The 21,777-nt window shown below is 51.6% G+C and overlaps 1 protein-coding gene across 3 annotated transcripts in view; it reads left to right on the forward strand.

The window, feature by feature from the left end:
* Window positions 1-21,777, forward strand: part of LMCD1 (LIM and cysteine rich domains 1) — a 54,436-nt gene that overhangs the window by 24,743 nt on the left and 7,916 nt on the right. For all 3 annotated transcript variants that reach the window (XR_013270193.1, XR_013270194.1, XM_077467957.1), the window contains exons 3-5: window positions 15,784-16,039; window positions 17,307-17,609; window positions 20,690-20,905. Coding sequence is in view for 1 of the 3 variants with exons in the window: in XM_077467957.1 (XP_077324083.1) it covers window positions 15,784-16,039; window positions 17,307-17,609; window positions 20,690-20,905 (775 nt within the window). In the remaining 2 variants the exon portion in view is untranslated. The remainder of the gene's footprint in view (window positions 1-15,783; window positions 16,040-17,306; window positions 17,610-20,689; window positions 20,906-21,777) is intronic.

Raw genomic sequence — 21,777 nt, forward strand, 5'->3', positions numbered from 1 at the left:
CCCTCGTTCCTCCTCATTTGTCCCTCTGTCCCTCGTTCCTCCTCATTTGTCCCTCGTTCCTCCTCCATTTGTCCCTCTGTCCCTCGTTCCTCCTCCATTTGTCCCTCTGTCCCTTGTTCCTCCTCATTTGTCCCTCGTTCCTCCTCATTTGTCCCTCTGTGCCTTGTTCCTCCTCATTTGTCCCTCTGTCCCTCGTTCCTTCTCATTTGTCCCTCGTTCCTCCTTATTTGTCGCTCTGTCCCTCTCGTCCCACATTCCTCCTCATTTGTCCTTCATTCCTCCTCATTTGTCCCTCTGCCCCTTGTTCCTCCTCATTTGTCCCTCTGTTCCTCTGCCCCTCGTTCCTCCTCATTTGTCCCTCTGTCTCTCGTTCCTCCTCATTTGTCCCTCTGCCCCTCGTTCCTCCTCGTTTGTCCCTCATTCCTCCTCATTTGTCCCTCTGTCCCTCGTTCCTCCTCATTTGTCCCTCTCCTCCCACGTTCCTCCTCATTTGTCCCTCGTTCCTCCTCATTTGTCCCTCTGTCCCTCGTTCCTCCTCATTTGTCCCTCTGTCCCTCGTTCCTCCTCATTTGTCCCTCTGTCCTCGTTCCTCCTCATTTGTCCCTCTATCCTCGTTCCTCCTCATTTGTTTCTCTGCCCCTTGTTCCTCCTCATTGTCCCTCTGTCTCTCTCATCCAACGTTCCTCCTCATTTGTCCCTCGTTCCTCCTCATTTGTCCCTCTGCCCCTCGTTCCTCCTCATTTGTCCCTCTGCCCCTCGTTCCTCCTCATTTGTCCCTCTGTCCCTCGTTCCTCCTCATTTGTCCCTCTGTCCCTCGTTCCTCCTCATTTGTCCCTCGTTCCTCCTCATTTGTCCCTCTGTCCCTCGTTCCTCCTCATTTGTCCCTCTGTCCCTCGTTCCTCCTCATTTGTCCCTCTGTCCCTCGTTCCTCCTCATTTGTCCCTCTGTCCCTCGTTCCTCCTCATTTGTCCCTCTGTCCCTCGTTCCTCCTCATTGTCCCTCTGTCTCTCTCATCCAACGTTCCTCCTCATTTGTCCCTCGTTCCTCCTCATTTGTCCCTCTGCCCCTCGTTCCTCCTCATTTGTCCCTCTGTCCCTCGTTCCTCCTCATTTGTCCCTCTGTCCCTCGTTCCTCCTCATTTGTCCCTCTGTCCCTCGTTCCTCCTCATTTGTCCCTCTGTCCCTCGTTCCTCCTCATTTGTCCCTCTGCCCCTTGTTCCTCCTCATTGTCCCCCTGTCCCTCTCATCCAACGTTCCTCCTCATTTGTCCCTCTTTCCTCCTCATTTGTCCCTCTTTCCTCCTCATTTGTCCCTCTGCCCCTCGATCCTCCTCATTTGTCCCTCTGCCCCTCAATCCTCCTCATTTGTCCCTCTGCCCCTCGATCCTCATCATTTGTCCCTCTGCCCCTTGTTCCTCCTCATTTGTCCCTCTGCCCCTTGTTCCTCCTCATTGTCCCCCTGTCCCTCTCATCCCTCGTTCCTCCTCATTTGTCCCTCGTTCCTCCTCATTTGTCCCTCGTTCCTTCTCATTTGTCCCTCTGTCCCTCGATCCTCCTCGTTTGTCCCTCTGCCCCTCGATCCTCCTCGTTTGTCCCTCTGCCCCTCGATCCTCCTCGTTTGTCCCTCTGCCCCTCGATCCTCCTTGTTTGTCCCTCTGCCCCTCGATCCTCCTCGTTTGTCCCTCTGCCCCTCGATCCTCCTCGTTTGTCCCTCTGGCCCTCGTTCCTCCTCGTTTGTCCCTCTGGCCCTCGTTCCTCCTCGTTTGTCCCTCTGGCCCTCGTTCCTCCTCGTTTGTCCCTCTGGCCCTCGTTCCTCCTCGTTTGTCCCTCTGGCCCTCGATCCTCCTCGTTTGTGCCTCTGGCCCTCGATCCTCCTCGTTTGTCCCTCTGCCCCTCGATCCTCCTCGTTTGTCCCTCTGCCCCTCGATCCTCCTCGTTTGTCCCTCTGCCCCTCGATCCTCCTCGTTTGTCCCTCTGCCCCTCGTTCCTCCTCGTTTGTCCCTCTGCCCCTCGTTCCTCCTCGTTTGTCCCTCTGCCCCTCGTTCCTCCTTTGTTTGTCCCTCTGCCCCTCGTTCCTCCTCGTTTGTCCCTCTGGCCCTCGTTCCTCCTCGTTTGTCCCTCTGGCCCTCATTCCTCCTCGTTTGTCTCTCATGTTGCTCTGATCTCTGTAGTTGTTTATAAAATCCGCTTTTTGTCTTCCATAAAGTGTCCATGTGCAATGCTAAACTTGCATGACTGAGGAACTTTAATCCAATGAATGAAAGGGGCGGGCCAGGGACAGTCAGGCGGGGGGTGGGGCTAGATGATGCTGGACCTCCTCCAGCCAGGAAATGGGGCGGGGCTCTATCTGCGATTGATCCGTCTGTAGAGGAGATCTCTATAAATGACGACTTTCCCATCTTCCCGTCAATGTTTAGACATTTCTATAAAGATTAATGAATGTCGTCATATAAAGTGAGATTTTTTCTCGCCATCATTAGAACTTGCTGGTTGTTGTGGTTCTGTGACAATGAACCCCCCTCCCCCTCCCCTTAGAGAGTAGAAGGAGAAGAGCGACAGTCGCTGAGCCGGGCGGAGATGAAGGCGGACAGACGACGCTCTCACACAACAAACAAGCAGAAAATTAAAGAGAAATAAACAAACGACATAATAAATGTATTCCGCATGACAAATGAAACGCGTCGCTGTCTCTTCCAGCCGCAGCGCTCGCCTCCTTGTGTGAATTATTAATGATGATATGCTGTGGCAGAGCCGGAGACGCTTCTATTCAGGCCGATGATAAATACTCCGAAAATGAATGAGTACAACCCATGAATATTCCGTATCAATCATGCCGATCGATAGCGCGGCGATTTATGGAGCGAATCTGGACCTGGAAGTCATCTGAGGAACGAATGAAACATATTGACTCGTTCTGCTCTTCTAATCTGTATGTTTAGGCACTCGCCCAGCTGTTGGAGGAACGCGTCGGTCACAGTCGGCTGAGGGCTGTCGCAAAGCAAATGAAGGGGCTGCATAGTCGGCAAGCGGAAGCCGGGCAACGCTTACAGCAGAGCAACTCTGACCCCCAAGCAACACTTACCGCCGGGCAACGCTTACAGCAGAGCAACTCTGACCCCCAAGCAACACTTACCGCCGGGCAACGCTTACAGCAGGGCAACACTTACCGCCGGGCAACGCTTACAGCAGGTCAACTCTGACCGCCAAGCAACACTTACCGACAGGCAACGCTTACTGCAGGGCAACTCTGACTGACAAGCAATACTTACCATCGGGCAACACTTACCACCAGGCAACGCTTACCGCCGGGCAACACTTCCTGCCAGGCAACGCTTACAGCAGGGCAACTTTGACCGCCAAACAATACTTACTGCCGGGCAACTCTGACCACCAAGCAACGCTTACTGCCAGGAAACGCTTACCGCAGAGCAATGCTTAACTCTGGGCAATGCTTGCGCCAGAGCAACGCTCACCGCAGGGCAACACTTGCCATCGGGCAACACTTACCACCCAACAACGCTTACCGCCATGCTACGCTTACTGCCAGGCAACTCTGTCCGTCAAGCAACACTTACTGCCAGGCAACGCTTACCGCCGGGCAACGCTTACAGCAGAGCAACTCTGACCGTTGGGCAACGCTTACAGCAGAGCAACGCTTACCGACAGGCAACGCTTACAGCAAGGCAACTCTGACCCCCCAAGCAACACTTACCGCCGGGCAACGCTTACAGCAGGGCAACGCTTACAGCAGGGCAACACTTACTGCCGGGCAACGCTTACAGCAGGGCAACTCTGACCGCCGGACAACGCTTACAGCAGAGCAGTGCTTACCGACAGGCAACGCTTACAGCAGGGCAACTCTGACCGCCAAGCAACACTTACCGCCGGGCAATGCTTACTGCAGAGCAACGCTTACCGACAGGCAACGCTTACTGCAGGGCAACTCTGACTGACAAGCAATACTTACCATCGGGCAACACTTACCACCAGGCAACACTTAACCGCCGGGCAACACTTCCTGCCAAGCAACGCTTACAGCAGGGCAACTTTGACCGCCAAACAATACTTACTGCCGGGCAACTCTGACCACCAAGCAACGCTTACTGCCAGGAAACGCTTACCTCAGAGCAATGCTTAACTCTGGGCAATGCTTGCGCCAGAGCAACGCTCCCCGCAGGGCAACACTTGCCATCGGGCAACACTTACCACACAACAACGCTTACCGCCGTGCTACGCTTACTGCCAGGCAACTCTGTCCGTCAAGCAACACTTACTGCCAGGCAACGCTTACCGCCGGGCAACACTTACCAACAGGCAGCGCTTACTGCCAGGCAACGCTTACTGCAGGGTAACGCTTACCAACAGGCAACGCTTACCGCAGGGAAACACTTACTGCAGGGCAACTCTGACTGCCAAACAATACTTACCACCAGGCAACACTTCCTGCCAGGCAATGCTTACAGCAGGGCAACTCTGACAGCCAAGCAATACTTACCACCAGGCAAAGCTTACAGCAGGGCAACTCTGAGCCCTTGTACACACGGTCAGACATTCTGACAACCAAATCCGTTGGATTTTGTCTGACGGATTTTATCCGAAACTGTTGCATACACACGGTCGGACAAAGTTGACGGAAAATCCGATTGTACATAACGTGATGACGTTATTTCGTTATGATGGGACTATGTTCAGGCTAGTAGCCAATAGCTTTGGTGTAGGAATTTGATCTGAGCATGCGTGGCACTTTGTCCGTCGGAGTAGGCTACACATGATCGGAGTATGTCCGATCGGAGCATGTTGTCGGAAAATTTTATAGACAAGTTGGAAAACTTGGTCCGTCGGATATTCCGACGGAAACAGTCCAATGGAGACCACACACAGTCGGAATATCCGACAAAACGGTCCGATAGGAAACATTCCATTGGAATCTCCGACCGTGTGTACAAGGGTTAACCGCCAAACAATACTTACTGCCAGGCAACACTTACCACAGAGCAACGTTTACCATTGCGCAACGCTTACCACCAAGCAACACTTACTGCCGGGCAACTCTGACCACCAAGCAACACTTAGCGCCAGGAAACGCTTACTGCAGAGCAATGCTTACCGCCAGGCAACGCTTACTGCCAAGCAACGCTTACCATCGGGCAACGCTTACCACAGGGCAATGCTTACTGCCAGGCAACTCTGTCCGTCAAGCAACACTTACTGCCAGGCAACGCTTACCGTCGGGCAACGCTTACCACAGGGCAATGCTTACTGCCGGGCAACGCTTACCGCAGAGCGAGGCTTACCACAGAGCAACACTTACTGCCAAGCAACACTTACTGCCAGTTACTTCTAAATGGGTGTGGCTAGAATGGTAAATGACTTAAAGTGAACATTTACCCTCCCCGCCCCCATTCTGTCATCCACACCCCACCCCCTTCCTCTCTAAGAATCTGACTTTATTTTTTATGACTTTTTTCAAGAAACTCTTCCGAAACTGCCTGGTGCACCGCCTAGGTGGGAATGATATCCCAGGAGACCTCTGGGTCCTGTGCCTTGGTGCTGTCATCAGGGAGTCACCTGCCACTTCCATGTTCCTGCAGCCATCCCCCTGATGACATGGCTCAGCGCAGATTGGGGGAGGGGTGGGAGCGTTCCTCTTTAAAGGATAGCAATGTGTTGGGGATGTTGAGAAGAGTCAGAGGATTCTGTAGTTCAAGAATAAGAATGTTCCAGCAGTTTCACAGGATGTGACAGCCCATTCCAGTAGACACCAGACCACACTGTCCAGTGCCCTCTGTAGCCTAACAAAGCTGGTTGGACACGCCTCCCACTGATTAGACACACCTCCCTTTGGTTGGACACGCCTCCCTCTGGTTAGACATGCCTCCCTCTGGACAGACATACCCCCCTCTGGTCAGACATACCCCCCTCTGGTCACATACCCCCCTCTGGTCAGACATACCCCCCTCTGGTCAGACATACCCCCCTCTGGTCAGACACGCCTCTCTCTGGTCAGACACGCCTCTCTCTGGTCAGACACGCCTCTCTCTGGTCAGACACGCCTCCCTCTGGTCAGACACGCCTCCCTCTGGACAGACACACCTCCCTCTAGTTAGAAATGCCTCACTCTGGTCAGACACGCCTCTCTATGGTCAGACACTCCCCTTCTCTGGTCAGACACCCTTCTCTCTGGTCAGACACTCCCCTTCTCTGCACTCCCCTCTCTGGTCAGACACTCCCCTTCTCTTGTCAGACACTCCCCTTCTCTGGTCAGACACTCCCCTTCTCTGGTCAGACATGCCTCTCTCTGGTCAGACACGCCTCTCTCTGGTCAGACACGCCTCTTCTCTGGTCAGGCACGCCTCTTCTCTGGTCAGACACGCCCCTTCTCTGGTCAGACACGCCCCTTCTCTGGTCAGACACTCCCCTTCTCTGGTCAGACACTCCCCTTCTCTGGTCAGACACTCCCCTTCTCTGGTCAGACACTCCCCCATCCCTGGTCAGACACGCCTCTCTATGGTCATACACTCCCTTTCTCTGGTCAGACACGCCTCTCTCTTGTCAGACACTCCCCTTCCCTGGTAAGGACCTCAAAAGTCCCCAGGCTTTGGTGTTTGCCCCCCTTGTTACTTTGGCAAGTGATGCAAGACTGGACATAGGTCTTACAGTCCCTTCTCCAACCCGGCCACCAGAAGGAATGACTGATCAAATCGGCAGTCTTCTGGATCCCAAAATGTCCTGCCATCTTGTGATCATGAAAGGTCTGCAAAATATGGAGTCTTACTGTAGGAGGGATGAATACCTTGCTGTGTGCCCATAGCAAACCATGTTTCCTTTCCAAGGAGGATGCTGCAGTTTCGGAGAGTTGACTAGAGGCTTGCTTGATGGCTGTTTCTAGGTCAGGCTGGATGATTTGGAGGAAGTTGTGCGGAGACAGAATAGTTGCGGGTTCAGATGGTTCTTCAGCTTCTGGAAACATTCGGGAGAGTGCGTCTGCCTTCCCATTCTTGGACCCGGGGCGGTAGGTGATATGGAAATTGAACCTGGAGGAAAAGAGGGCCCAGCGTGCTTGTCGGGGTCGGAGGCGTTTAGCAGCTCTGAAGTACTCCAGGTTCCTGTGGTCAGTAAAGATCATGATGGGTAGAGACGCACCCTCCAGCAGGTACCTCCATTCTTCCAGAGCGAACTTTATAGCGAGAGGTTCCCAATCTCCGACATCGTAATTCCTCTCCGGAGGACTGAGTTTCCGGGAAGCGAAGGCGACTGGATGAAGGAGAGCCTTCGGCCCACTTCTTCGGGAAAGGATAGCACCTGTTGCGGATTCAGAGGCATCTACCTCCAATACATAGGGAAGGCTTGGATCCAGATGTTGGAGGATAGGAGCTGATATAAAGAGTCTGTTTAATTCATCAAAGGCTTCCTGAGCTTGTGGAGACCATTGCTGGATGGATCTTTTGTCTGAAGGGGCCGGCCATTCCTTGATGGCTTTGATCTTTTGTGGATCCATTGAGATTCCCCTTGTGGTGATGATAAATCTGAGGAACTGGATGGTGTCTCTTTCAAATTCACATTTTTTTCTCCTTTTAAGTAGAGCCCGTGTTCTCTGAGGACGAGGAGGACCTTCCTGACGTGGATATCGTGCAGTTCTATTGAATTGGAAAAAATCAGAATATCGTCAAAATATACTATCACGAAGTTGTCTAGCTACTCACGGAAGATATCATTGACCTGGTGCTGGAACGTGGCCGGGGCATTGCAGAGGCCGAAAGGCATCACTAGATATTCAAAATGCCCGAATCTAGACCTGAAGGCCGTCTTCCACTCATCCCCATTGCGGATTCGGGCTAAATTATATGCTCCCCGAAGATCTAGTTTAGTAAATATCTTTGCAGTTCTTAGGCGCTGAAAAAGTTCAGGGATGAGAGGAAGTGGGTACCTATTTTTAATAGTAATTTTATTAAGTTCCCTGTAGTCCACACGAGGCCTGAGAGAACCGTCCTTTTTTTTTTTTCAACAAAAAAGATGCCTGCGCCAGCTGGAGAAGAGGATGGTCGGATGAATCCCTTTTCCAGGTTTTTATCTATGTAAGAGCGTAGGGCTTCTAGTTCAGTCTATGAAAATGGAAAGATCCGACCAAACGGAATTTTGGAACTGGGTAGCAGGTCTATCGGGCAGTCATAGGGCCGATAGAATATCAGCCTTCTTCTTGTCAAAGATGTCCAGAAAATCATAATAGGCTGAAGGAACGTGTTGCAGATTATCAGGATTAATCTGTATGGTTAGGCAAGAGGTGGACTAGTGGGAGGTCGGCAGGAGACAGTGCTGTGAACAGTAGGCAGATGAAAAGAGTACTTCTTTCTTGTTCCAGTTGATCTGAGGGTCCTGGGCTTGTAACCAAGGGAACCAGAGAATGATCGGGAACATGGGAGAATGGATTCGCGGTGACCAGAGTCTGTGGACGTCAAGATTGGTTCTGTTTCCTGGGTCACAGGACCGAAGCAGGGTAGGGAGCCATCAGCCAGGTGAATTTGAAGGTACTGTTTCTTAGAGCAGTGAGGAATGTGTAGGTTCCGAGCTAAGGTTATGTCCATAAAACAGCTGCAGGCCCCGGAGTCAATGATGGCTCCCAGCCGAACCTCATCTTCTGCCACCTGTAATAAAACCGAGAGGACAAGGTGAGACCAGGTGGAAACCGCAATCTGAAAATTCACAGCAACGCGAGGTCGGCACTTACTGGGTCTCACAGGGAAGCTGCGTAGAAAATGGCCCGCTTCACCTCAGTATAGACAAAGGTTGGCTTGACACCGATGAAGTCTCTCGTTAGGGGTGAGCGGAGCCCAGACTAAGCCCAGCTGCATGGGTTCGCCATCAGTAGAGGAGGTGGGAGCTGGAACAGGTGCAGGTACCGGGGGTTCCACGTGGGTCTAGGTGACTGGAGGCGTTCGGAGCGATGCTCCTGAAGACGTCGATTAAGTTTGGTAGCCAACTGGACCAGATCTTCCAAAGACGTGGGGGTATCTACCCGGGCCAATTCATCTTTTAAGGTCTCAGAAAGGCCCAGACGGAATTGATACCTAAGGGCAGCCTCATTCCAGTTAGTGTCCCCAGACCATTTCCGAAACTCCACAATATAGTCCTCTACTGGTCTCTTTCCCTGGGTTAGGGAATGCAGGATGGCTTTGGCCATGGCAGTGCGCTGGGGATCGTCATACAGTTGTGACATAGCTTCAAAGAAAGTCTCTACGGAATCAAGAAGGGGGCTCTTCTGTTCCAGGAGGTTATGGGCCCAGGACTGTGGCTCATCAGATAGCAGAGAAATGATGAAACCCACCTTCACCGATTCAGAGTGGAAGGTCCTGGGCTGCAGAGCTAGGTACAGGAGGCATGCATTCTTAAATGCCCTAAACTTCTTCCGGTTGCCCAAAAAGCGCTCAGGAGTAGGGACTCTGGGTTCTGGATGGGTCATGACCACTCCGGTGTGGTACCGCCTTAGGCTTGCGAAGCGGAAGATCTGCTGGCTGTGGAGGGTGAAAAATCTGGTGGACTGGGAGAGACCGCCAAGTGCTGTAGGCGGCCCTCAATCTAGAAGTAGCTGTCTTGGAGTCACTGCACCACCTGGGACAGGGCTGCAACCTGCTGGCAGAGGGCCTCCAAAGGTGAGCCAGCTTTGTCTGCCTCTGACATGGCTGGTTTGTACTGTCAGGTACTCACCAGGGGCCGAAGTGCTGAGAGCGGCTTCCCTTGCAACTGGGTGCACGGTACCGCTGAAGGTGGAACAGCGGGTACAGGGCACGAAGGGGCACGGGTTGCCAGCAGGTGACTCGTATGTAGGAAGTATTCTGAAGGAAGAGATGCCCATGCAGATGGCCTTGGGATATGTTTGAAGAGAACGCCCGGTAGGGGTTCTAACACTTGGAGTGAAGCACAGCAGGAGGCCGAGGGTCAAACACCAGGGAGGTTAGAGCAGAGTCCGAGAGCAAGCCAGGTCATACACAAAGGTCAGTCCGTAATCCAGGTGTCACAACACAGGGAATAGGCAGAGACAAGTCCAGGAGGCAGGCCGGGGGTTAAACACAGGAACGGTACAGAGGGAAATCCAGAAGGCAAGCCAGAGGTCAGTCACAGGAGAGGTCCGAGAGAGTAGTCAGGTCTGATCCGGGTCACAATGGGAAGGCTCAGGAAACAAGGCACAGGGACACTGGAGCTGAAGAGACAAACCAGCAAAGACACGGAGCAAATGGTTGCCTTTTATAGGCCTGCCAGAACGATCAGGTGGTGTGCATAGCCGTGCGCATGCGCACACGATGTTGTACCATATCGCGCATATATGCGTGTGTCAGCCCGTACTGTGTGCACGCAGACCTGCTAATTTTGCGCACCCGTATGCGCAAACCTGCCACATCGCGCATCCGTGTGCGCCGCTGTGCTGGTCTACCCCGCAGACGCACAGGGAAGCACAGACAGTACAGTCTGTTGATCCTCTGACACTCTGGTCAGACATGCTTCTCTCTGGTCAGACACACATCTCTCTGGTCAGACACTCCCCTTACCTGGTCAGATACTCCCCTTACCTGGTCAGGCACTCCCCTTCCCTGGTCAGGCACTCCCCTTCCCTGGTCAGGCACTCCCCTTCCCTGGTCAGACACGCCCCTTCCCTGGTCAGGCACTCCCCTTCCCTGGTCAGGCACTCCCCTTCCTTGGTCAGACACTCCCCTTCCCTGGTCAGACACTCCCCTTCCCTGGTCAGACACTCCCCTTCCCTGGTCAGGCACGCCCCTTCCCTGGTCAGGCACTCCCCTTCCCTGGTCAGGCACTCCCCTTCCCTGGTCAGACACACCTCTCTCTGGTCAGACACTCCCCTTCTCTTTCTCCTCAGTATAAAGCTCTGAACTGGGAGAACCGGAAGCTGCATTTTTCACAAAAAAAAAAATCTGTATTTGAAATCATAACTCAGGACAATAAATAGAAAAGTCGCCGCATTCAGCAGATCACATTCTTCTTCCAATAACATATTCCAGAATTAATTGTGTGCCCTAAGGGGCAGAGCTGGTAGAAAAAGAGGGGCAGAGTTCAGGCATACTTAGGGCCATGTGATGTGCCATGTGACAGGTACGTTTCTTATGCCAGGTGAACCTACCTATGTACAGTCCATAGACAACTGTAGTCTGATGAGGCCACGCCCCCACCAAAATTAAATTGGTGATACAATTTATTTCCAGAGATAACGTTTTCTCTGCCTGCTGGATCAAATCAGATTTGTCAGACGGGCGGAGTTACCCTTTAATGCTGAGCTCCAAGTCCAGCTTATCCCTGACATTCAGTCATGTATGTAAAGAATGGAGGCGAGATTCCGGGGTCAGGAATTCCTGGATAAGAATAAAGGTCAGGACTGGCATCTCATCCCCGAGGGGGGGAGGGGAGTACAAAGCTTCTGTATGGCATGTGTGCCAGTCAGTGCTAGAGGAGTATATGGAGACAATCTATATACTATTCTACAGTATATAATCTGTATGCCCACCTACATTATACCCCCTTCACCTCTCACACCAGTTCAAGCCTATGGAACAAATTTTACATTTCAGAGATGGACTTGTTTATTTGGTGATAATTTTGTTACTAAAGATAACAACGTATACATATATTGTTCTTTTAAGTACAAACAAAGCTTTCTTCTCATGAATATTGTCCGGCAACAATAATTTATTTTAGTAATCTTTAGACAAACAAAACTAAACAAATCGCGTTTTTCCTTTTTTCGAGCATTGTGGACTCCGGTGGACTTTGAAAGAAGACTTGACTGAAAATTGTCCGCCGACTCGGCTTTCCAGCGGACAATCTGCTCGTCTGTGTGCTAGCCTGCCAGACTTTCCAAATGAACGGACTTGCCAACACACAGACTAAAGTCCGTTAGTCCGTCCCCTGGTATGAATTTTAAGGGGAAGCCCCTACGCTGCAAAAACGGCGTGGGGGTCCCCCCAAAGTCCATACCAGACCCTTATCCGAGCGCCCCCCCCCCTCTTGAGCCGCACCAGGCCGCATGCTCTCAACATGGGGGGTGGGTGCTTTGGGGAAGGGGGATGCCCTGAGGGCCCCCCACCCCAAAGCACCTTGTTCCCATGTTGATGAGGACAAGGGCCTCTTCCCGACAACCCTGCCATTGGTCCGCAGGGTCTGCGGGCAGGGGGCTTATCCGAGTCTGGAAGCCCCCTTTAATAAGGGGGCCCCCAGATCCTGGCCCCCCCACCCTATGTACATGAGTATGGGGTACGTCGTACCCCTACCCATTCACCTGGGGAGAAAAGTGTCAATAAAAAAACGCACAACACAGGTTTTTAAAGTAGTTTATTAGGCAGCTTCGGGGGTCTTCTTGCCGTGCTCCTCCGCTATCTTCTGCTCTTTTGCCGCTATTTTGCTAGCAGAGGAGTCCGGCTTTCTCCTTCGTCTCCATCTGGGGGTCTTCTTCCAACTTCGGGGTCTTCTTCCGACTTCTCCGCACTTTCTGACCTCTTCTTCCGCTCTCAGGTTCTTCTGCCGGGCTCCTTCGCTATCTTCTTCCAGCTCTTTTACTAGCGTTGGCTCAGTCTTTTCATTCGGCGTCATCATCACCGCCGTCTTCTTCTTCTTTCTTCTTCCTTCCTTCTTCCTTCTTCTCTTCTTCCGATGTTGACAGGATGTGTCCCCTGCTGTAATGCAGGGGACACGTTGTGCGGCGACTTATATAGGCATAAGGGGCAGGGTCACCGGGTGATGTCACAGTCCCAGCACCCCCGGTGACCCCGCCCCTTATGCCTAATAAAACAGAAGCAAATATAAATGAATGGAAAAGGAGAAATAGGGATTAGAGTACACTAAGGGTTATATAAGTCACCTTATTAAGTCGCCTTATTAAAGGGGGCTCCCAGATTCCGATAACCCCCCCACCCGCAGACCCCGACAACCAACTGCCAGGGTTGTCGGGAAGAGGCCTTTGTCCTCATCAACATGGGGACAAGGTGCATTGGGGGGTTGGGTGCTTCCCCAAAGCACCCACTCCCCCATGTTGAAGGCGTGCGGCCTGGTACGGTTCAGGGGGGGGGGTGCTCACTCTTCCCCACCCCCTTTCCTGACCAGCCGGGCTGCGTTCTCAGGTAAGGGTCTGGTATGGACTTTGGGGGGACCCCCACGCCGTTTCTTCGGCATAGGGGATTCCCCGTAAAATCCATACCAGGAAACAGAGCTAGAAAGGTGTCAATCTCACTGATGGAGGAGGCGAGATTGACTTCCTTCTCTAGTCCTGTTGTACCTGAAGTCACGTTCAAAATGAATGGACTTTAGTCCATGTGTAGGCAAGTCCATAAATTTGGAAAGTCCGACGGACCCCTGCCAAAAGTCTGGCGGGTTGTCTGTCGGACCTAGTCCACTGGAAAAGTCCATTCGTGTGTGGGTAAGTCCACTTGTTCGGAAAGTCCAGGCGGACCTCCACTGGAGAGTCCAGCAGGCTAAGTCCGCCGGATAGTCAGATCATGTGTACGGGGCATTAGAGGACATCCCCCCTCCTGATCATATTACCCTAACAATACAAACTGTAACCAAAAACATAATTACAACAACTGACATACTATAAACATTACGTTAATTAGCCACCTGGATGACTCAGAATTCTCATTGCAGATCAGACTTGCCGGCTCCAAGCTCAGAAGGTACAATACACATTATCATAAGTATAAACACAGAACCCCTTCAGACAATAGCAGGAGACCACCAGTAGCAGACTGTCCGGCTCCTACATTGTACAGAGGCCAATGTGATCAGCTATTTCAAGTAACATTTATAGTTGAGAAACAAACAAACTAGGACTAGTCTTTGTATATTTCCTGGGAGATATTGGGGATAAATATTATGTCCCATCTGTAGTAATCCAAACCACGTTCGTTCTCAGTGTCCATTATGTGGTGGTCCATTATTAGAGAACGATCTGGTCTCTCCCTGGCCCATAGTCAGTAGGTAAGAGGCTTGCTTCTATTCCTCTCCAGAAGCCCCCATCTTGGGTGGGTCTGTCACAGTTACCGCACATAAAAAGTGTGTGTTTTATTCTGTAATGTGTCCTGTTTAAAATGACACAAAAATTATACTTCTGGTGCAAAGCATTTACAAATAAAGTAAACGGTTTTTTTCTATTTTGTGTTTTTTTTGTTTTTGTTTTTCAGTGTGAAATGTGCAAATATTTTAATGAACAAAGCAAACAAAATATGTTTAAATATTATTAGTTAATAAAATAGAGGCAAATATAAATGAATGGAGAAGGAGAATAAGGCGTTAATTAGCGTTCACTCAGGGTTAATAAGGGGTTACACAGAGGGGCATTTTTTTTTTTAGACTTCGGGTTGCTTTGCCTGATTTCATCTGCAGATGGAAGTTCATCTCTTTGATCTGTAGGGTAGAACTGTAGATGAATGAACAGAAAGATATAAAATGTAACAATGTTTCTTTGTATCTTTCTGAGTGATGTTTTTGATAAACATTGCCAGACTGATTTTCTTTCACAGCTCCAATTGCCGGGACCTTCTCTGTGTACTCAGCAATGCAGCCATCATTCCTCAGAACAGGGACAGGGGGGTCCCGGCAGTAGGACTGTAGGTTTTACACACACACGCCCTGTGTACAATGATGCGTGTGTAGCGTGTAGAAGTCTGCAAATGGATACAATCTGTATAGCAAATTATACAATACAATCTGTATACCATCTCATGGCACACAGACAATGAGGCCCTCAGGTTGGAGTGAACTTCGGCAATGACCAGGAATGCCATTGGTCAGAGATGGATTCATGGTGGACATACCAGATTAACCCTTTGTGACCCCACCACTGACACTGACCCTATCAATGGCCCATACCCTACCACTGACTCCATCACTGACATTGACCCTGACCCCACCACTGACCCTGACCCCACCACTGACACGGACCCTACCACTAACACTAACCCCACCACTGACCAGGGCCGTTTTTAAGGCAGGGCAAAAGGGGCAGTTGTCCTGGGCCCTGTCATTGTTGTGGGGCCCAAAGCAGCTGCCTCATACTTGTAATCTAAACTGGTTTAAATTCCCTCATCCCTTGAGGTTTTAGTCCTGTGCTGAGTCCCAATATCTCAGTGTGAAGTGCTGCAAGTAATGCTGACCAGCTCTGCCCTATTGTTGTGTAAAACTGACTCACCTGCAGACCCTGTGTTTACATGTAAATTGCCGGCATTCATATGTAAATAATGGGGGAATTCATATGTAAATAGGGGATATCATGCCCCCCCTCAGGAGGGCATGATATGTATATCATGCCCCCCCCCCCCCCCCCCGAGGTCATATCCACAGTAATCTCTAGCAACCAATCAACAAGCAGAAATCATGTGCTGTAACCTCTAGCAACTAATCAGTGAGCTGTAATGTGTGTTGTAAACTCTAGCAACCAGTCAGTGAGTGGTAATGATACACTGCAACATCTGGCAACCAATCACAATAGCTGCCTGATCTGGTTTAGTAAACTGATTTTGAGTCTAGCTGCTATTTATTGTATGTCTCAGAGCATGTGGAGAGCAAAACTGCATGGGGGGGGGGGGGGGGGGCAAGAAAAGTTTTGCCCAGGGCCCAATCAATATTAAAGACGGCCCTGCCACTGACCCTACCAAAACTCCCTTTGTTTATAAACAAATCATGTTTAATGCTGGAGCCAGCAATGACACTCAAAAGTTTTCACTCGTTACATGGAGATCTTGGATCCTGATCAAGTATCAAATCTGACTTTTATACTTTGTGTTACATAGGAAATCCTGTGAGCTCTGCCACTGCCTACGTGAGGAACATATTCTGTCCACTGAAGTGGAGGAAGATCACCGGATTGGGCAGTTGCTCTCTGACACCGCCTATTCAGGACTGACCGCCCGCGTCAAGGGCAGAGATGGGCTCCGCGTCTACAAGAGGAACCGCATGATCATCACCAACCCCATCACCTCTCGTAAAGACCCGACCTTTGTCACCGTAACCTATGAATGGGCCCCTCCGGGGATTAGCCAGAAACTGGTAAATACATCCGATATACGAGGAGGAGCAGAATGAGACTAGTGGATGGGATGATCGAGTCTATGGGGAAGAAGGGGGGCAGAGAGAGAGTGGGGGGAGAGGAGGGGGAGAGAGAGGAGGGGGGAGAGAGAGGAGGGGGGAGTGAGGGGGGATAGGGGGAGGGGAGAGAGAGAGGGGGGTGAGCGAGGGGGGGAGAAAGGGGGAGAGATAGGAGGGGTGAGGGGGAGAGGGAGGAGGGGAAGAGAGAGAAAGAGAAAAAAGATGATGGAAGGAGAGAAGAGAGAACATATTGGGCTGATTTACAAATACTGGAGTAAAAGTTGAGTATCAGCTCATAGTGAACAGTCACATTTCTTTTGAAGCTGAAGAAAATGATCTGATTTGTCAGCTGAACTGTTGCTATGGTGATGATGAGGATGATGATGATGAAGGTGATGGTGGTGGCGAAGATGGAGATGATAGTAATAATGGTGGTTATGGTGATGATGGGGGTGGTGATGATGATAATCATCATGATGATGGTGATGATGATGGTGATTATGGTGATGATGATGGTGATTATGGTGATGATTATGGTAGTGGTGATGAGGTTGATGGGCAAAGCAATCATGACGGTGGTGGTGATGATGATGATGATAGTAATGATAGTTGTGATAGGCATAGTGATGATGAAGGTGATGGTGATGATGGACATAGTGATGATGGGAGTGATGACATGGTGATGATAGGCATAGTGGTGATGATGATGGGTATAGTGATGATGACGGTCATGGTGTTGATAGGAATAGTGATGAGGGTGGTGATGATGACGATCATAGTGATGACAGTCATGGTGATGATGGGCATAGTGATGATAACAGTGGTGATGATGATGAAGGACATGGTGATGATACACATAGTGATGATGACGGTGGTGAGGATGGACATTGTGATGATAGGTATAGTGATGATGATGATGATGGGCATAGTGATGATGACGGTCATCGTGATGATGGGCATAGTGATGATGACGGTTGTGATGATAGGCATAGTGACGATGATGATGGGCATAGTGATGATGACGGTCATGGTGGTGATAGGCATAGTGACGAGGGAGGTGATGATGATGGTGGTGATGATGATGGAGATGATAGGCATAGTGATGATGACGGTGGTAATGATGGACATGGTGATGATGGGCATAGTGGTGATGATGGTGATGATAGGCATAGTGATGATGACAGTCATGGTGATGATGGTGGTGATGATGCAACTCTTCTTTCCTCAGGCCATGCGTTACATGGAACTAATCCCCAAAAGGTTGCAGCCCCTGGCCGGCACGGAGGGCGCTCATCACCGCCGCATTCAGCTGTTGAGACAGCTTCCTCCATATGACTATGACCCCGCCCACTGCCGAGGTTTGGCTGAGGGTGAGAAAGCAGCTATGACCACATTTGTGAAACAATATAAAGAGAATGCCATGGGTGTGGGGGAGGTGCTGCTACCTGGCAGCATGAAGGTGGAAGAAGAAAACCCCAATGCAGAGAAGACTACAAATGGAAGCGAGGAGTGTAATGGGAAGACGGACCATGTAAGTGCACCAAACTACAAATCTATCTGTGTACATCCAAAGGGGGAGGTCCCGCACAATGAGAACCAGCAGGTTTTCACCCATCCAAAAACACTCTGAAAGTCCTACTCATTTGTGTCACCCCACCCCCCACCCAATGGATTGTACATAATAGTGGGGGTTCCAGCTGGGAGTGACATCACCATTATGGCCTGTGGGAGGGGCAGAGGCACCGAGAGCCAAGCTAAAGGTCAACTCCACCTGAAGCTATCAGTTACCTTAAGGCCGGGTTCACACTGCTGCGGGGGGAGATCCGGATGTGATTCGCACCCGCACTGCAGTGCAAATCACATCCGATCTCCGTAGCGATGCGAGTTCAGCCATACAGATAGTATGGCTGAATTCGCATCGCTCCCGCAGCAAACTCGCACAGGACCCTTTTTTTGGTCCGCAACAGAATCGGATCGCATGGGGGTTCACACCATGCGATCCGATTTCTGTGCGAGTCTGCAGATCGCACTGCGATATGCGGATGGATCTGGGGGTGTCATTAACATATCATTGACACTCCCAGCCGTCCGCATAGGGCAGTGTGAACTGCCGGCGGTAGGTGTGCGATGCGGGAAAACGCAGCGGATTCGCGGCGTTCCCGCATCGCTGTGGTGTGAACCCGGCCAAGGCAACATAAAATCTTCCATCCTCCAACATTCACCATCCATAAAATCATCCATCTTCCACCATTCACCATCCATAAAATCATCCATCCCCCACCATTCACCATCCATAAAATTATCCATCCCCCACCATTCACCATCCATAAAATCATCCATCCTCCACCATTCACCATCCATAAAATCATCCATCCTCCACCATTCACCATCCATAAAATTATCCACCCCCCACCATTCACCAGCCATAAAATCATCCATCCTCCACCATTCACCATCCATAAAATCATCCATCCCCCACCATTCACCAGCCATAAAATCATTGATCTTCCACCATTCACCAGCCATAAAATCTTCCATCCTCCACCATTCACCAGCCATAAAATCTTCCATCCTCCACCATTCACCAGCCATAAAATCTTCCATCCTCCACCATTCACCAGCCATAAAATCTTCCATCCTCCACCATTCACCAGCCATAAAATCATCCATCCTCCACCATTCACCAGCCATAAAATCATCCATCCTCCACCATTCACCAGCCATAAAATCATTGATCTTCCACCATTCACCAGCCATAAAATCTTCCATCCTCCACCATTCACCAGCCATAAAATCTTCCATCCTCCACCATTCACCAGCCATAAAATCTTCCATCCTCCACCATTCACCAGCCATAAAATCTTCCATCCTCCACCATTCGCCAGCCATAAAATCATCCATCCTCCACCATTACCAGCCATAGACAATGTTGTCTGAGGACAAACAAAACATCCGGACTATTCACATCAATCTGCAATGGAGATCCTGGAAATGCTACAAAAGGCAACAATGGAGGAAATACCGCCAGTGCCAGACAGTCCTAATATGGGTGGGGGAAGGGAAAATGAGAATTCAAAAATTTAAAGTCCTGAGGGCTGCGAAATGTGGTGGGAGAGGACACTGCGCGGGAGGGGAGACTGCGCGGGAGGGGAGACTGCGCGGGAGGGGAGACTGCGCGGGAGGGGAGACTGCGCGTGAGGGGACACTGCGCGGGAGGGGACACTGCGCGGGAGGGGACACTGCGCGTGAGGGGACACTGCACGGGAGAGGACACTGCGCGGGAGGGGACACTGCGCGGGAGGGGACACTTCGCGGGAGGGAACACTGCGCATGAGAGGACACTGCGTTGGAGGGGACACTGAAGAGGACACTGCGCGGGAGGGGACACTGCGCGGGAGGGGACACTGCGCGGGAGGGGACACTGCGCGGGAGGGGACACTGTACGGGAGAGGACACTGCGTGGGAGGGGACACTGTACGGGAGAGGACACTGCGCGGGAGGGGACACTGCACGGGAGAGGACACTGCACGGGAGAGGACACTGCGCGGGAGGGGACACTTCGCGGGAGGGAACACTGCGCATGAGAGGACACTGCGTTGGAGGGGACACTGAAGAGGACACTGCACGGGAGGGGACACTGCGCGGGAGGGGACACTGCGCGGGAGGGGACACTGTACGGGAGAGGACACTGCGTGGGAGGGGACACTTTGCGGGAGGGAACACTGCACGTGAGAGGACACTGCGCTGGAGGGGACACTGGAGAGGACACTGCGCGTGAGAGGACACTGCGTTGGAGGGGACACTGGAGAGGACATTGCGCGGGAGGGGACACTGCGCGGGAGGGGACACTGCGCATGAGAGGACACTGCGCTGGAGGGGACACTGTACGGGAGAGGACACTGCACGGGAGGGGACACTGCACGGGAGGGGACACTTCGCGGGAGGGGACACTGCGCGGGAGGGGACACTGCGCGTGAGAGGACACTGCGCGTGAGAGGACACTGCGTTGGAGGGGACACTGGAGAGGACACTGTGCGGGAGGGGACACTGCGCGGGAGGGGACACTGCGCGGGAGGGGACACTGCGTGGGAGGGGACACTGCGCGGGAGGGGACACTGTACGGGAGAGGACACTGCGCGGGAGGGGACACTGCGCTGGAGGGGACACTGTACGGGAGAGGACACTGCGCGGGAGGGGACACTTTGCGGGAGGGAACACTGCACGTGAGAGGACACTGCGCTGGAGGGGACACTGGAGAGGACACTGTGCGTGAGAGGACACTGCGTTGGAGGGGACACTGGAGAGGACACTGCGCGGGAGGGGACAGTGCGCGGGAGGGGACACTGCACAGGAGAGGACACTGCACAGGAGAGGACACTGCGCGGAAGGGGACACTGCACGTGAGGGGATACTGCGCTGGAGGGGACACTGCGCATGAGAGGACACTGCGCTGGAGGGGACACTGCACGTGAGGGGACACTGCACGGGATCACCTAGAGCCCCTGGCCCCCATATCACCCAGTCCCCCGGGGGCCTCCTGATCACCGAGCCCCCAGATTCCTGAACCCCTGGGCCCCTGCTCTGACTGTCTTTGTCTCTTCTGTCTCCCAGCTTTGTGAGTTGTGTCAGCAGTTGTTGCCGGGAGACGCTCCGGCCGTCCGCTCTGACCGCGCCGGCACAAAGAAGCAATGGCACCCGGCCTGCTTCATCTGCTCCCATTGCAGAGAGCCCCTGGTGAACCTCATCCATTTCTGGAAGAACGATCGCCTCTGGTGTGGGCGGCACTACTGTGAGAGCGAGCGACCGCGCTGCGCCGGCTGTGATGAGGTAGGTGGAGCTACCACAAGACAAACGCTATTTACCATCCCCCGACAACATATACGTTTATATAAATACTGTGATACTTTGACTGACAATTACCCCCTTCAATATAAACTTCCCTCAGATTATTTTATACCATTGTTGGTGATGGGTACAACTTTTTTTTTTGGTGGCATTTAATAACCGCTGAAGTTTTTCTATATAAAGGAAATTAACCAAAACATCAGTTTCCCTAACTTTCTGTTGTAAAACAAATCGAATAAAAGTTCCAGTAAGTCCCGAAAAACGATCTCTCTTCACAAAGTCGGCACCCCAAGCCGATCTTATTTTTGAAAGAGACGTACCGACACTGAAGGGGTTAAAAAATGGAGCTCAGTTAGAGGTGCAACTTAATACAAATCAACGAGACCGGGGAGGTGAGGGGTTAATATACGGTCACCAGAGACAGGCTGGAAATCAGATGGGGGATGGGAGGTGAAAAGCTTCACAATGATCACATGACTGATTTATTCTTCTTTCCTGCATTGTGAGAGGAAGGGAAGGGCTTTCTGATGTACAGAGCCACTCAGATTGGCTCTGTACATTGTGATCTCAGCACACTAAAGTGACACCAAATATTCCTCCATTTGCTTCTCCCCCAGTAGGAAGATGAGAGGAAGGGTGGAGGAGCTGGGTCAGCACAGCCAGCAATCAAACATTTCCAGTGGAGAGGGCTGTGACCTGCAGGGAGGGTGGGAAAGTAACTGGTCAATTTTTTTTTTAGCAAACTTTTCACATAATTTGTAAAACATCTTTGCCATTCTGAAGCTTCCCTCCAAGCACTTTGCATATTATTTTATATATACTGTGATTCTGTACCTGCCAAATATGCTGCAGAA

The sequence above is a fragment of the Lithobates pipiens genome, unplaced genomic scaffold (assembly GCF_037356315.1).
Source record: "Lithobates pipiens isolate NorthernLeopardFrog02 unplaced genomic scaffold, aLitPip1_a1.2 Scaffold_69, whole genome shotgun sequence".
NCBI classification, from domain to species: Eukaryota; Metazoa; Chordata; class Amphibia; order Anura; family Ranidae; genus Lithobates; species Lithobates pipiens.